The sequence below is a fragment of the Trichophyton rubrum genome (assembly GCF_000151425.1).
Source record: "Trichophyton rubrum CBS 118892 genomic scaffold supercont2.3, whole genome shotgun sequence".
NCBI classification, from domain to species: domain Eukaryota; kingdom Fungi; phylum Ascomycota; class Eurotiomycetes; order Onygenales; family Arthrodermataceae; genus Trichophyton; species Trichophyton rubrum.
In genome coordinates, this window is record NW_003456426.1 from 334,200 (window position 1) to 349,690 (window position 15,491).

General features: G+C 50.3%; 6 protein-coding genes across 7 annotated transcripts in view; 4 read left to right on the forward strand and 2 right to left on the reverse strand.

Moving 5' to 3' along the window:
* Positions 1 to 25: 25 nt before the first annotated feature.
* Positions 26 to 4,880, forward strand: TERG_02839 (uncharacterized protein). Of its 2 annotated transcripts, XM_047747972.1 has the most exons (2): positions 26 to 1,189; positions 1,245 to 4,880. In XM_047747972.1, the coding sequence occupies exons 1-2, from the start codon at positions 963 to 965 to the stop codon at positions 2,017 to 2,019; spliced, it is 1,002 nt and encodes a 333-aa protein (XP_047603944.1). In that variant the 5' UTR covers positions 26 to 962; the 3' UTR covers positions 2,020 to 4,880. The 2 variants fall into 2 exon arrangements, with proteins under 2 accessions (XP_047603944.1, XP_047605753.1); XM_047749460.1 differs by having other exon boundaries at positions 26 to 4,880.
* Positions 4,881 to 8,293: 3,413 nt separating this feature from the next.
* Positions 8,294 to 9,712, forward strand: TERG_02841 (uncharacterized protein; the record flags this gene model as incomplete). Its single annotated transcript, XM_047747973.1, has 1 exon — positions 8,294 to 9,712. The coding sequence occupies one exon, from the start codon at positions 8,294 to 8,296 to the stop codon at positions 9,710 to 9,712; it is 1,419 nt and encodes a 472-aa protein (XP_047603945.1).
* A 108-nt stretch (positions 9,713 to 9,820) lies between these two features.
* TERG_02842 (uncharacterized protein) lies at positions 9,821 to 11,493 on the reverse strand (the record flags this gene model as incomplete). The annotated part of the gene is made up of 2 exons (XM_003235742.1): positions 9,821 to 10,308; positions 10,377 to 11,493. 2 exons carry the CDS (start codon positions 11,491 to 11,493, stop codon positions 9,821 to 9,823), a joined length of 1,605 nt encoding a protein of 534 aa, XP_003235790.1.
* A 266-nt stretch (positions 11,494 to 11,759) lies between these two features.
* On the forward strand, positions 11,760 to 12,256 carry TERG_11910 (uncharacterized protein). Its single transcript, XM_047750950.1, has one exon. It carries the CDS (start codon positions 11,771 to 11,773, stop codon positions 12,134 to 12,136), a length of 366 nt encoding a protein of 121 aa, XP_047605754.1. The 5' UTR covers positions 11,760 to 11,770; the 3' UTR covers positions 12,137 to 12,256.
* Positions 12,257 to 13,013: 757 nt separating this feature from the next.
* TERG_02843 (uncharacterized protein) lies at positions 13,014 to 14,099 on the reverse strand. Its single transcript, XM_047747974.1, has 3 exons — positions 13,698 to 14,099; positions 13,615 to 13,642; positions 13,014 to 13,546 (listed from the first exon to the last, which is right to left on the reverse strand). The coding sequence occupies exons 1-3, from the start codon at positions 14,072 to 14,074 to the stop codon at positions 13,064 to 13,066; spliced, it is 888 nt and encodes a 295-aa protein (XP_047603946.1). The 5' UTR covers positions 14,075 to 14,099; the 3' UTR covers positions 13,014 to 13,063.
* A 432-nt stretch (positions 14,100 to 14,531) lies between these two features.
* The window catches only part of TERG_02844 (uncharacterized protein), a gene marked incomplete at both ends in the record, with an annotated part of 2,123 nt that continues 1,163 nt past the window's right edge, over positions 14,532 to 15,491 (forward strand). The window contains 2 exons of the mRNA XM_003235744.1: positions 14,532 to 14,732; positions 14,785 to 15,218. Coding sequence (XP_003235792.1) covers positions 14,532 to 14,732; positions 14,785 to 15,218 — 635 coding nt within the window. The remainder of the gene's footprint in view (positions 14,733 to 14,784; positions 15,219 to 15,491) is intronic.

Here is a 15,491-nt window from a genome sequence, read left to right on the forward strand (position 1 = left end):
TGCCCACATGGGGCCCAGCATCGCTCAACAATGACTTCCACGAGGTGCTGCCCCGCATCAGGGGGATATCAAATGACGTTGCGAGGCCGGGATGGTGAATCCTTCAGCACAGGCGGGAACTCAATAACCGAAACACGATGTTAGCAAGCAATAGCGGCATCCCTTGGACATCGTCAGTTTCCTTGCCAAAGCTGAGTGTTGAGAATTACTTACTTTAGATCACTACTTGTTCGCCCCTCGTCTTTGCTGATTCCTTCTGTCCTTTCACCATCTCCAGCTGCAGATAATGGACGAGCCCGAGGATGCCGCAGTATGCCAGGAGATAGCACATCCATTGACTGCTGGTTGGCTGTATCATAGCAAGTGGTTCGAGCATTGTGGTGGTAGTTTGGACTTTTAGTTTTTGATAACAATCTCTCGCTGACTGTATGTCCGATCTGTGGTTTGAGATACAGGGTCTTGATCTCCTCTCGGCCCCCGTCCAGTGTTCGATATTTATAATTTAACCTACCGCCATGAGCCGCTGATCGCCATGCTTATTACACTCCAGGTGACAAGGCTGAGAAGACGGGTGCAACCTGCATGGCTAAGGCTGAGGGGGCCATGACCATCTATAGCCCCCACAGCCATCGCCCTGACTACCTTACCCTGCCTCTCCCGGACTTACTGTCTACAAACGTCATGTATCAGCTCCGTGCCTATTCTATGAACATGCTGACTGGGTCGCTGTTGCAATAAGTTAGAAGCCAGAGAGCACCGAGTCGCATACTTCTCTCATTATCCCTGACCCTGACTCGTCTAGTATTTCTCGCCTACAGTATTCCTAGCCTTGGTATTCTACTGCCTGTTTTCCGCAGATAATGGCTTTATTAAAGCACTCATATACGCCGGTCCTCAAGAGAATACCCCCAAGTTAATTACCATTTTTTAGACTCTCTGTCTCCCTTGGCTAGAGTTGGTACATGTATATTGAACCTTCAACACTTTGGACAAGAATGCTCTCTAGACTTGGATGGACAGAGTTCGCATTATGCATTCTCCTACCACTCTATCTACTATACCTCGTACAAAGGTGGATTGCACTAAGGGTTTCTATTAAGATACCTCCATTGGGCTGGTCTAAGGTGCCTTACATTGGACACTCTCTGTCCTTCCTTCGAGGAGGAGCTGAACTGCACTCAATGTTCGAGTGAGTAATCATTATGACCGCCCATAGATTCATACATGCTAATCATTAACTACAGGCCATATCGCAAGACTACAACCCCCATCCATTTTAACATATGTGGAACCGACCTGTTTCTTATAAATTCACCCGAAATTGTCAAGAAAATTGCCAACAAGCCTCACATATTCACAGAAGGTGCTCTGCGGGGTGATTTTGCTTTAAAGGTTCTTGATCTCCCTAAGAGCGCTGCTCAAGTACTAGGCAATGACAACTCTGGGTCTGCTCTCCGGCCGTTACCTGGAAGCTCTCTACCACCAGAGAGACGCATCGTAAGAATGCAGCATGAAACGACATTTAACCTATTAACGTCTCCATCCGGTATACATATGTTTGTTCTTCAGTTTACCAACTTCATGGAGAAGTTGATCCTTTCTAATGGGATAGGAGAGCAATGGGTCGAACTACCTGATTTATTTCATTTTATTCAAAACCTTACCTCTACAGCCATGATGAATGCTCTCTGTGGCCCTCGTCTCGTTGGAATGAACTCCGACTTCGTCAACGAATTCTGGACTTTTGATCTCAACATTCATTACCTCAACCTAGGTATTGCTCGATTATTTAGGCCTGAAGGTGTCAATGCTCGCGATAGATGCATCAAAGCTCTTATAGAGTGGAAGAAAAATGCCATCCAAGACTCAGTGGACAAAGACTACCCTGAATCATTGCTTTGGGATGAAACTTGGGGATTCAAGATTATGCGAGATAGAGATGATATGTATAGTCGTTTCCCCGAATACTGTAACGACCAGGCTCGTGCAGGTGCTGATCTAGGTATTCTCTGGGCGTAAGTAACCCATCCCAACCCTTCATGATTATATATAATGGGTCTCTAGGACTAAGTTTGGCCTAGATGCAACGATAACCTCATTCCTGTCGGCTTTTGGCTAGTCCAAAGAATTCTAAACTCTCCTAGCTTACGGGAACGTTTTATGAAAGCATTTGATAACGCAAGGCTGCCCTCACAACCAGGAGACATCCTCCCTCGTTTCAATACACATATTCTAGCAAAGACCCCTTTTCTTCAGTCTACATATCATGAAGTTCTACGGACTCAAGTGACCAGTTTCACAGCACGCACCGTTCGTGAAGACTGCCAAATAGGAGAATATATGTTTCCTAAGGGTTCCGTCATCCTTTCATCCTCATGGGGTGTCCACAACAACCCGGGTCTCTGGGAATCTCGGCCTGGCGCACAGGAACATCCTGTGGAAGAGTTCTGGCCGGAACGATTCCTTGTTTGTCCGTATGAGAGGGCGGCAAGGGAAGGAAAGTCTTTCCCTGAATCTGAAAAAGACCCAGAATTTTCATTGAAGGGACTGGATGGCACGTTCTTCCCCTTTGGAATGGGCCACAATGCATGCCCAGGCCGTCATTTTGCTACCCATGCAATCCTTAATATAGCGGCTACAATGCTGTCTGTATTCGAATTTGAGCCCATTGATACCTGGGCAGGTGAGGGCATGGACTACACGACATTCGGGTATACACCCGCTAGGCCGTTGAAGAAGATACCCTTCAGAATACGGCGGAAGTTACTCCCAGTGGTGGTAAAAGATGGATGCCGCTGTTAGAGCCCCAATCTTGTCCTCCGTTCGAGTCTTCGGCTCGTTTTCCCAGGCCAGCGATTATGATAGTGGTATTACCGATGCTCAGTCTATTCTACTCTAAAAGCAACTGGGTGGAGCAGTATAAGTATAGTTATTAGTTACGTACCGCAGGCCATCCACTGCTTTCTAGCACAAGCAGTTTCGAGACTACTTGAAGTGCAAATATTTTAACATATAAAAACTCTTGTGTGTATACATGGCTAGATTTCATATTCCATCGTTAGATATATCGAGAAATGAAGATAACAGAGTCTGCAATAAATCTGGTCAACAGTTCAAATAGTAATGTCCCTCCTTACTATTGGATTCATAGGTGATGACATTGGACACGACATAGTGTGGCTTACATCGTTTTTGAGCAAAGCCGGATAGCACCGGACTTGGAGCCTCAGCTGAAATAATGTTCTTTTAGTGCCATATTCCGTCCAACGATTCCAGAATGTCGGTATCAAACCCTCTAAAGCACGTAAAAGGCAGTTCAGGAGGTGTCAAATCCCGCCACGGCAAGATCCTCTTTCTGCTCTTGAGATAAAGTTTGATTACTGCTTATCATCCAAATTCCTTCACGGTATCGGCCGTTTTAGTCCGTACGGTTTGTCCGGTTTATCATTAATTCCGTGGGGAGGAAAATGACTTATCGGTACTCCGTACATGTTGAGGTATAGATATTGACGTATCCGAGAAGCGATTGTCTTCTGGGAATTTTGGAGTATGTATTCCTTTAAAAGGGCTGCTTCGTGCTGGTCAACTGCATTTTGATTTGTTCCGTCGTTTTCTGACGTGAAAACAAGCACTAGGTAGATCTTCATGATGTTAATAACGCTCCAAATCCTCGGATCAACAACCCCTTGGCGAAATTTATGGCTGGAAACACCCTTTTTTTCCCCGTAACCGCGAAGATCACCAACCCTAGTCCGAAGAGGAAAGACGCATGTTTTATTCCCATACTAGCACTAAACCACAGACTGAAACATTACTGCCTGCACGATAGTAAATTAAGCAACGCGTCAATTGAATATGACGTCTTGTGATATGATTCATAACCACTGAACCCTTGCTGGAGTCGACCAGCAAATCATGACAACGATCCTTTGAGACGCAGGGTATCGTGGTAACAGTTTTCATTATCATATCCTGAAGGAAAGCAAGATTTCTCTCAGGAAAATGGGATCAAATGATATTATCACCCTGAATTAACGCCTTGAAGGAGTCAGCCCGGCGGCTGTGCTCCGAAACCTAGGCCAGGTCGTCAGGACATTGAATATCTAGTGACAAGGAACGTATTCCAAGCCCCATTCATGAATGATTATTCGGATATTCCAGTTTCCATACAGGTCATGATCGTGAAGCAGTTGGAGGAAATCAAGGCGATAGAAAGATTCCACATTCGGTGGGTCAGTGGTGTTTTGGAGTGTCTGTATTAGATAGTTGTAAGAAACTAGAAGCTGTCACCTGCCGAATTTCCAAGCCTAGAAGGATGCTGTTGTCTTCGCAAAATGCCAAAATATCATATCATCTCATGATGAAAGAATTCGTGAGATATCCGAGGTCTGTAGATTCTTCTCCTCTGCGGCTGATTCCTGTCGTTAGTAATCTCGTTCTCAAGGGGGCTATGAACCAATGACAGCCCCTGAGAGTTGTATAGCTTAGCTGTATAGAGATATTGCAGATATGGAATCGCCCAGTGAACAGTTTTAAAGAATGATACTACCGGGTTTGCCCGGTATTGCGAACAAACAGCCATAAAACGTCCTTTTTGGGATAGCCCTCGTCACTTATTCCCTGCACCATTCAAGCAGCATTTTCAAATGGAATCATGGTGTTGCTGAGCTCATCCTACGCTGGGTCAGGAGGATCAAGCAAGGTGCAGGGAATCGGGAGTGATTGGACGGCCGGCCGGGTGGGTATCCAGGCTGACGCACCGGGTATAACTGGTTCGATGTCCACTACTGAGAAACTCTTCGGGAGTTTGGAACACAATGGGTTAACGGAATTAAAGAACGAGGATGGCACTCGCCGGTATCTGGAGTCTTGATAACGATTCGGCGTTGTGGAAAGAGAAAAAATGAAAAAAAAAAAAAAGCCGGTGTATTAAACGAGAATGCCAAGACTCAGAGGCTGAATCATATACTTTCTTGGCATTTCAAAACCTTAACTCAAGGAGAGGTTTGTGCTCTGCTTAGTCAGCATTCTAACTTTTCTTTTCTTTTTTTCTATCTTGTCGACCGAATAAATGGACATTATTCTGTCTGTACTATGATGCTGGTGATGCTCTCACAATGATGGAAAATGGGGCGTTTGAGTTACCGCGAAAAAGCCCATGGCCCCGCCTACTGGGCTGGTTCAAAAAGGCATATCTCGACGCCTATATATATGTCTTATTATTGTCTCGTGAGCTGCTGGCTTATCATCGCCTTCACTGAGCATAATATATTGTGCCAGCTGTTAGTTACGAAGGACTATCAAGCCGCCATATCGGCTTACCCGCCCGGCCATGTAAGTATTTCTCTCCTTCTCCTTCAAGTCTTTCTCCTCTTTCAAAACGGGGTCGGACTTCCCTTGGTTCACGAAACGAGCCCGGCCGGCCCCCCTGAGGCAAGGAGCATGGAATAAGCTTAATCAGCCCACCCGAGGTTCCACCAGCTTAAAGCTAATTTTGTTTGGCCCGAGCCAAGCCACGCGAAGCAGTTGTCGAGATGATGTTGATTCGTGCCCGGTCTTCGTGACCCGCAGAATGAGGCACTATCTTTTGCTAAGGAGTATGACTCCCCCTTCATTGCTATGGGAAGACTCTGGCATAACACCCCGAATGACATGTGGCTGGCGCCTCCGCTAGTTAGTGCCTCACTCAACCTGGGGCACTGGGTAAGCTTTCGTCGAAGGTCTTAACTGGAAATATGGGGTTTTAAAGAAATTTTTGTTCTGACAAGCCAAAGATACGTGCATAGAAAACACGAGTTATCCAACTTTGAGTTCGGTCCCAAACGTATCTGACATGAGAGAGTTAAGGAGCTTTTTGCAACGGACTTCTCAAATAGTCTCCTTGTGACCATCTTAGAGCATATCTTGAAGTGATGATCAGCCCCTGAAGGTCTACTATATGTCCAATCATATTGCCCTAAAATGATATAGAATGAAGGGGGATATTCAGGTTGCTCCTGAAAAAAAAAAAAAAAAAAAAAATGACGGACGGTACTCTATAAGCAGTCGTTATACAATGCAATTCTGAAGCCAGGCAGCTAGTAAGTTAGGTCTTCTATGAAGTGCCGATGTGCTGCTGGGTTGCCACCGATCAGAATGCGTGATCCTGTCGCCTTTGATACTCAGATGGGTAGAGAGCACTCTTCTTGAAATTTCTCGCTATCTGTAAACCTATAAGAACCTAACCCCCCCCCCCGTGTCCAGCCAAACATCGTACACGAACCTTCACTTAGCGAGCAGGGATCACTGTTACATCTGAAGCATTTCTCCACCGTAAGATCTTGGCTCCACATCTGTTTCCCGAACTTTCTGGCAACACCAACCACAAGCATGCAGGACGTGTGGTGTCAACGTGGTATCAACGTGGTTTATTCCCTGGATGCTGAGCTGAAAATCTGCAACGATTATGCATGTCGACGGGAAAGAATATCTCATACCTTGCTGTCCGGTCTATACTCATATCTTCCGTCCTTCAGGATTTGAGGCTAACTTCACACTTCGGGATACGTTTGACGGCATTCCTCCTAGCTACAACTATAGCCAAGAGTGGGATACATTAGGCTGATGTCCTGTAGATTGGTCAAGCTTTGATAAGCCTTACCTTTCTTAGTAGAATGTGCCGCCGAGGTGAAAGAAGTCTTTTAGCTCTTCTTGTCCTAAAAGCCACTAAGCGGGGGTCCCCTGGCGATACCAAAGACGAAAGCCTAGACTTAAAATACACAATCAAAATATCAGGCACATCTTCCCCATACCTCCTGAAGGTGTCTTCCTGAGTGTTTGCAAATCTACCAATAGAGATGATATTAGCCATGAGCAGGTACTAGGATACCTTGTTATTCGACACAATATTCTCCGTCTATGTGGAGATCCTGGTGAAAGTCTGGATGGGCATGCCTCGTATTCTTCCTATTCGTGGTGGTCGGTCCAGGATGATCGCCATTGGCAGGGAAGCGAGGGTACATAAGCTTTGCCCAATAATTGTTATCAAAACCAGACAGCAGCTTGCATGCCATATTCTCCTCTGTCCCGATGTACCCTACACCCATACTTTGCCCTAAAGCGCGATATACGCTGGTCCTTAAACATGTGTACACAACACACACCAGTTTGCAATTACTTGCGCAGAGTGTTATATATAGGTAGCAGCACGCCATATGTATCTGGCATACGCATTTAATGCAATGCTCGTATATTGTTCGGGAACCTGTATTGAGACCACAAAACCCACTCACTTTTTCCGCGCTATTATCCACATATGTCCCAATATTCAGCTTTCTTCATACCTTGCTGATATTGTAGCGCCTTCAATGTAGGCATATAAAACAGGATGAGGAGGAGCCGGGCATCCTCCAGCTAGTAGAGTGAACATGGTCTCTTGTGCCTTATACACCGGTATTCCTTCATACTCATATTCCTTTTGGAGCGGCGAAATGCCTCCACCCAAAAAATTTCCTCCTGTGCTCTATTCCCCCTTGAATTATGGATAATATTGAGAATCAACAACCCCTTTCTCAAGGCCCCCTTTTTACGCATGGCTTAGCTGATAGCATCACGTGATAGAACTAGCGTTTATTATAAATCAAACCTTAAGAAAATTAAAGTTGCAAATAAAAAACTCTAAATATAAGTCCAAAGGACGAAACTTCGTATCAAACTTCATCAACAGCAGCAGACGATAGCAGTTAAAAAGCATCTGAAAAAAAAAAAAAAAAAAAAAAGGGCTGTAGTGCGTCAAAGGCCGATAGGTGATGCAGGAAATCCACGATGAAAAGCTACTGCAATCTCGATAATGGGCGCGAGACCGCGTTTTATTGCCTCTTCCTTCAGCCTTGGATCACCCGACCCACGAGAATCCTCACGCTGGGGACGGGCGGGACCGAGATCATTTCGAGGGTGGCTTCCACGGCGCAGCCGGGATCTAATGAAAGGGCCACGGAACATGCGGCTTGGTCTGATCCCCAATGCATTACAATTATACACTTATAGTTTATTCGACAACGTATGTTCAATACGCGCCACCCCCCAGAAATGGCTCTGAAGTACTGGGCGGGAAAGACAAACAGATACGAAGGAGCTCGTATCTCGTTATACATATAAGTTCTTGAGTTCTGCACCAAGATACCTCTCTCTCAATGAGTATTGAGACTGCAAGGGTTTTTCTTTCTCTACTTCAGAAGGCAGACAAGCAAACGGATAGGGGTCAAACGTTGCACGATATTCACCACCAAGCGCCGCCGAGCATCAAACAATTGCAATGGAGTCAACTGCAGCGGCAGGTCGTACTTCTCCACATCCTGTGCCTGCGAGGAGGTTGGACAATATCCGAGCCAGCTGTGACAATTGCTCGAGATCGAAAGTGCGCTGCAGCAAGGAGCAGCCGAAATGCCAACGATGCATTCATCAGGGTGTTAGTTGTATATACAGCCCATCGCAAAGAGTACGGAGGAGGCCGTTACAAGAATCAATGGTAGAATCCCCTCGAAGAAACAACTTGTCTAGGGAGACCTCCTTCAATAAACCAATTGGCAGCCATGACAGTCATGTCATGAACAGCCTTCATCACAACGAACTTGGAAATCACAACATCAACCATGACGACAAAACGCGGGATCATGTCCATGGTTTCGACATGGATTTTGACAGAACACCAATAGCGGCAGACTCTCACCAGGCATTTTCGGAGCAAAGCATGTTCCCAGCCGATGTCGACAGCCCTTGGGGCGGCCTGATACCGACCTTTGATGAACCACCCCATCTAGCGTGGCAATTTGAACAACCCGGCCCTTTTTACGATCTAGACCCTCATTTCCTACCCCGATTTAACCGAGGCGAAGGCGCAAAGTCGCCTCAGTCACCATTATCACACGCCAGATTTGATGAAAACACCACCAGCAGTAGTAGCTACGGCCATCAATGCTCCGAACTAGCTACTTCCACCATTCAAAAACTTGACATCCCTATGATACCTTGTTCTTTAGCGTCTAATAATACCTCCACTGCTGCAGCTGCCATGATAGCGGCGGCGACTTCTTCAGTCTCAGGTACTTCAGGCACTGCGACCCCAATATTATCATCCCGGTCGAGCCAGGCCCCTAGGCGCGGATCCCGCAGCTTTGAAATTATCCTGAGAGATAACCGTGCCGCTCTCGACGACATGCTTACGATTTTACAATGCCCATGCACGGTCAAGGCAGAGCTTGTCTTCTTGGTAACTGCTGTATGCTCCCGTGTGCTCTCCTGGTACGAAGCCAGCCTTGAGCGTAGCAGCAGTGGCTGCAGTATTTCCAGCGCGGCAACAGCAAGCAATGCTTCAACTTCATCGAGCAGTACCTCTGCCGGATCGACGGCCACAACCATGAACTCCAATGCATCATCGTCCCCTTTCTTTGACTGGGTATTCATTCCATCCATCCGTATGGGAGCATACGCACTTGATCATGAACACTCAGAGCGCATGGTTGCACAATTAATACAAACAGAGCTGACGAAAGTGAAAGAAGTCATAGACGCATTTGCGCGTACCTACTGTAACCGCAATGATGGACCTTCGAAATATGGGCCTCACGGCCTTGTCAACGAGGACAGTGAGGACAAGTTGCACCTGGCGTTGGAGGCGTTTTTGCGAAGCCGGCTGCGGGCAGCCGTGAGAGCTGCAAGGGAACATCTTAGTTGATTATTATATAAAGGCCCTGGATTAAATTTAAGAGACATAATAGAATTTACAATTATGATAGCGTCACATTGAGTGTGTACGTGCTCCTAGAGATAATATATTTACAAACTACATCTTTCCCAGCATTGGTTGAGCAAAACGAAACAAGTTCTTCTTATCCAAGCTTCCTTTCAACTCCTGAAGCCGCTTCCAGTTTCGTCCGAAGCTATCGTGCGTTTCTTCATCCGTACCCATGAAACTAACATAGACAGGCTTAAGAGCTTGCCCGGTACCCTTGATATCCGCCATCAAGCCGTCAACCCAAGACTGGGCTTTTCCAATGCTGTCAGCTCCGTCGGCCACGGGTGCATTGATATGGAACAGGATATGTGGCTCGCGCGTGCCAAAGCATGTTGTGCTGTTCGGCTGTGTCCCTTTCCCATGGCCGACGTGAGAAAGTACATTGTACCGGCCGCCCATAGGGATGGCCTCTATATATTTGAGTAGTACTTCAACGGTTTCCGGGGTGAATCGAGGAATAGAGACAGAACGTGAACAGACATTGGTGGGATCCTTGAATGGCTTCGTTGTCATGGCTTGGAAATCCTTGAACGTCGCTATATAGATCGTTTGTTTAGCACTTCAGCTATGGTATGATCAACAACATGAACGAGGGGGAACTCACTCTCAGTTGTTGTATCTACGACGACGGTGGCCAGCTGCTTGAGTGTTTCCAGCCACTTTTTCCCTTCGTCAAGGTTGCCAGAATCAGCCCAGGTATAGATGAAGCTCATACCTAGCCCGATTTTAGATCTGTTGAAGCCGATTTGGATACCCAATGCATCCGGAACGCCTTTATCAAGCAGCTCCTGAAGTCTGTACAAGGCCTGCCTGGTCTCCTCCCACTTGAACACGATGAACCCCCCCAGGATAGTCGGTATATGGTATACCTTGACCGTGACCTCGACAATGGCTCCGAAGTTTCCTCCGGCTCCTCGGATGGCCCAGAGCAGATCAGATTCAGGCTTTGCTTCGGCCAATGTGCTGTCTGCCAGGACCACTTTGGCAGCGAGGATATTGTCTACACCCAGTCCAAGATAGTCGTTGAAAGGGCCGTACCCTCCCCAGACGGCCCATCCGGTCCATCCAACATCGGCGGCAGTCCCATTGGACGTGCAAAGACCGTGGGTGTTGAGGAATCCCACAAGGCTGCCAGACAGAATCCCCCCTCCGACGGTCACGGACTGTTTGTCTTCAGCCAGCGTTGCCGTATCCAGCTCTCGGACGTCGATAGTGACGCTGTCAGCAATGCATCCGCGGCCCCAGACGTCATGGCCGCCTCCACGGATTGCGAGCGGTGGGCATCCATCGCCATTGGCCAGGTCACTGACAGCCCGAACAATCAGCTGTACCTGCTCGACAGTAACAGGTCTGCAAATCACCAGCGGCCGGGCGGTGACGAGCTTGTTGAAACAGCCACGGAGGCACTCGTAGTGAGGAGATGAGCGGGTATAGAGCTTTAGAGAGCTGTCCAAAGACTTGAGTGTCTGGATAATTGGTTCTGCCCCCTGAGCGTCGATAGCAGGGTCAAATGGGGTCGGTTCCTGGCGGTGCTCCGCTGTGGAGGAAAAAGGGGCCAAGGTGAGCATGCTGGACGGCTTGTCGATGTGAATTGTCCGTATATAGCTGGTTCTATGTTTGTATGCCTGGGGCTTGACAACCAAACGGGGACGGTAGTGACTAGATATAGATATACATCTCTGTACCACCGTACGGGTGGCAACCAACCGGACACAAAGCATTAGCGTGTTGGGTCTGTCGGGAAACCAACAAATTCGGTCCCGAGGAGCGCCCTGCTGTTGAAATGTCCACTTCTGGGCTTATATTGGCAGAGAGCAATGCCAGTTATAAGCATTGGCGGAGTGGAAGTTGGCTCGGGGCAGAGCCAGGAAGTAGAACTACAAGACTCTGTAGGATCCTTGAGGCAGTTATTGTTATTTACATAATTTAGTAGGCCTGGACAGCTGGTTAAACTTCCGTTATTCCCGATTCGTGGCCCAGTATTAAATTTGAAAATCTATGTCATTTCTATTGATAGTAACTGGCAATAATGGAGTAACTAGCTGGTGGAGAAAAAGTACGGCTGGGCTACCGCTGGAAAGGGGCGCCCTCCCCCTCTATCAAGGCCTGCCAGTAGTTCCAGTCAATCTGCGATATGTCGACGGGAGGCTCCTCGGCGGTGCCAGAGAGGACAAGATCTCCCCCCGTATCCCGGACGGCTGCAACAGCAGCAGCAGCGGGAGAGAGGTACTCGTCGAGCACGGGAGACACCTGGGCAGAGGGAGAAGACGGGCGCCAATCCCTGCGAGTGCTGCGGAGTTTAGCTACAGATGCGGGCTCGGTTGCGTGCTGGAGAAGATGCGAGGAGGTCTGGGTTACGGATGAGAGCTTGTCCCACGCCCTGGTGGTCAGACTGACGAGGGCAGAGACGAGGGTGTTTGTTCTTGCGGCGGTGATGATCTCCGGGTGGTCAGCGTAGAGCTGGTTGACTCTCTCCCATGCCTGGCGGACCAGGTCCCCCTCGAAGCGGGCCAGCAGCTCGGTGAGGACGAGGATGAGGGCCTCGAACGGGAAGGCCATGGCGACGTGCCAGCGATACGGCTGCAGGGCCTTGTTCGAGTATGCAAGATTGTCGTATCCTATGATCTCCAGCCCGAGACTGAAGACCTGGTCCTTCTCTGCCGCGGAGAGGGTCGACCCCCTGCTCGAGTACCACTGTCGAGTGTGCAGGGAGAGGCGCATCTGGCAGACGGAGGATCGGCCTAGATAGAGGGCCAGCAGGTGAAAGGGGATGGAGGGATCGCATTTCTTGAGGTACCGCTCCTCCAGCCGGGTCTCGAGCTCGTCTATCAGCTGGCTCTCCTCCGCAAGACGCACGGCACTGCTGTCTTCTGCATGACGGTGCTCGAGGGCCTTGAGCTTGCGCATGTACTCGCCGACCTCGAACCGGATGCGGCAGAAGAGCATCTCGGTTGGTCCGTCGTACTCGGCGGGCAGCTCTCGCATGGATGGGACGAGGTCGCTGTCGTTCAGGTTGAGCGGACAGCGGGTGTCCCAGAAGAGATACGAGTCCGGGTTCACGGCGACGCCTGACAGCTGTGCTGAGCGGCTGTCGAGGATGAGAATCTGCCACCAGAGCCGCCGGCGGTTCTCCTGCTCGAAGACGGAGAAGCCCCTGAGACTGGCCTCGCGGTGCAGGCCCATGGCCCTGGCCGTGCGAGAGGCAATGCCGGTAAACAGCCACAGCGTATGCGGTTCATATGTATGCCGAGTCGCCAACTGCAGCCGTTAGCATCACACCAATATCAGTAACTAGTTAATGAGTAGAGTAGCGGGAGTTACCAGGTAGAGAGTGAGGGCCTGCAGGGTGCAGATATTGGTCGACCGCAGGAACTCGGCGTTGTTCAGGGCCTGCTTGGTCGCCCTGGAGAAACGGCTGAGAAGGGCGGTCCTGGACTCGCCCAGCAGCCTCAGACAGGTCTCCTCGTCGGTCGAGGTCACCGCCGCCGTGTAGATGGCGAAGAGCTGCGCCTCGGTGCTGCGGGAGACGTTGCCCAGGTCCGCGGCCGCATCGAGCACCATCCGCTGCATCGTCTGCGAGTGGAAGAGCTTGACTATCGGGTTGACATTGTTCAGATAGATCTGCCACAGCTGGAAGAGCTGCGGCGCCGGCGGGTGAAGCCCGTGGAGGTCGAGGTAGCGAGCGTCGCCGAACAGGCTCAGGGGCTCGCTCTCTGGCTGCTCGAGGTCGAACTGCGACTCCTCGTCTGCGTCCAGAACCTCCGGATCTTGCAGCTATTCCCGTTAGACGTCTCTCACATCTCCATACTGCACTTCTATGCATGAAGGCGGGCCGTATTTACCTCGTCTGACAACCCCTTCCACAGCCAGCTGCAGGCACAAGTCAGCCCCTGAACCGAGACACATTCTATATATCTGGACTTACTTCTCAACATAGCGCGAGCCCGCCGACCTGACTATCATCTGGCCCTGGGGAGGCGCCCGCGAAGGCAGCAGAAGCTCCCGCGAAGTCGTCTCGCCGGGCTGCTCGTCGTCGACCTGGATGCCGTGCGCCTTCAGGGCCTCCTCGCAGCACCGCAGCCGGCGCACCAGACGCTCGCTTGCCGCCGCCGCCGCCCTGCTGGCCTCCCGCCGATGCATCGAAGGCTTCGTCCGCCTGCCGGGGACGCACTCGATCCTGTTGCGGCGGCAGGACGAGCATGGCTGCTGCCCGTCGCACCGCACCTTGCGCTGCTGGCAGGAGAAGCACGAGTGGTTGCGGGTGATGCGCGGGAGGCCTCCGGGGTGCATGCTGTCTGCCATCGTCTCTCTCCCTCTCTCTCTCTTTTTTCTCGCTCGCTATACTTTACATGCAGCGGCCGCTTCTGATATCGACCGTCTATCCTTCTCTTCGTTACTTAACGGAGCCCTGTCTCGCATCCCCGGGCGATCACTCGGTCCCGTCGGTGCGCTGGCTGGCTCGGTCCCGGCGAAAAAGCAACGAAACAGAGCAAGCCAGGGCGTAGAGAAAAAAGAAAAGAAGAGAAATAAGAAGCGCGAGCAGAGCAAAGAAACGCAAGGGACGGTCCCGGTTCGGTTGAGGATCCTTTGTTCGAGGGCGGCGGCGATCATACGCCAGGCCCCGAGGTGCTGTATATACTGATATACTGATATATATATATATATATATCTGGCTGCGCAGGCAGGATGGCCGCAGAGCAACTAGTTACCCCTGAACAGCAGCGAGCAGCCATCACCAGCAGCCACCACAACGCTCAAGATGAAGGAAGACGAGAAGCCTCCGGTCGAGGACGTCAAGAAGGAGTCGTCCGAGGCCAGCTCGCAGCAGCCCGCGACGGAGAAGATGGTGGACGAGAAGAAGCCGGACGGTCAGGGGGGGGACGACAGCAGCTACACCAGCGGCGCCCGTCTGGTCGTCATCATGGTCGCCGTGCTCATGTCTCTCTTCCTCGTTGCCCTGGTAAGGTGTTATTCAGCTGCTTCATGCATCGCGCAGTTGCTGACGGCTGTAGGATCGGACTATCATTGCGACTGCGGTGCCTGAGATTGCCAACCAGTTCCACGCCCTGACCGACATCAACTGGTACGCCAGCGCCTATCTCATCACCAGCTGTGCCACCCAGCTCACCTGGGGCAAGGTGTACACCTTCTACTCGACCAAGTTTGTGCTGCTCAGCGCCATCGTCATCTTCGAGGTCGGCTCCGCCCTCTGCGGTGCAGCCCCCAACTCGACCGCCTTCATCGTCGGCCGTGCCATTGCCGGCACAGGCTCAGCGGGCATCTTCTCGGGCACCACCGTCGTCATTGCGCAGGTCGTGCCCCTGAGGAAGCGTCCCGTCTATGTCGGCATGATGGGCTCCATCTTCGGCATCGCCTCTATCATCGGGCCTCTCATGGGCGGTGCTTTTACTGACAGAGTCACCTGGAGATGGTGCTTCTACATCAAGTGAGTTCTTCCTCCTCCTCCCCACCCCCCGCTTGGACGAAACAAACGAAGAAGAGGCGAATGGCCTGTGATCGATGATAAGCCCACGGCCAGGCTGCTGGATAACCACAACAACAACAACAACCCCCGTCAGCCGCATTCCCAGGCTAGGCTCCCCTCCCAGCTGAAGCGAAAAATAAAGAAAACAGGTGGGTGTGGGTCGACCAACGGGGACAATAAGACATTTGACAGGGGGCGCCCTTTTTTATTCCTTTTTTGGAGGTGTTATATGAA

Coding starts and splice junctions, on each gene's coding strand:
- TERG_02839 (XM_047747972.1), top strand. CDS start 963: ATGTATATTGAACCTTCAACACTTTGGACAAGAATGCTCTCTAGACTT. Junction 1,190..1,244: donor GAACTGCACTCAATGTTCGA/GTGAGTAATCAT, acceptor CATTAACTACAG/GCCATATCGCAAGACTACAA.
- TERG_11910 (XM_047750950.1), top strand. CDS start 11,771: ATGTCATTTCTATTGATAGTAACTGGCAATAATGGAGTAACTAGCTGG.
- TERG_02843 (XM_047747974.1), bottom strand. CDS start 14,074: ATGGCAGACAGCATGCACCCCGGAGGCCTCCCGCGCATCACCCGCAAC. Junction 13,643..13,697: donor GGCTCGCGCTATGTTGAGAA/GTAAGTCCAGAT, acceptor TTGTGCCTGCAG/CTGGCTGTGGAAGGGGTTGT. Junction 13,547..13,614: donor GGAAGGGGTTGTCAGACGAG/GTAAATACGGCC, acceptor TAACGGGAATAG/CTGCAAGATCCGGAGGTTCT.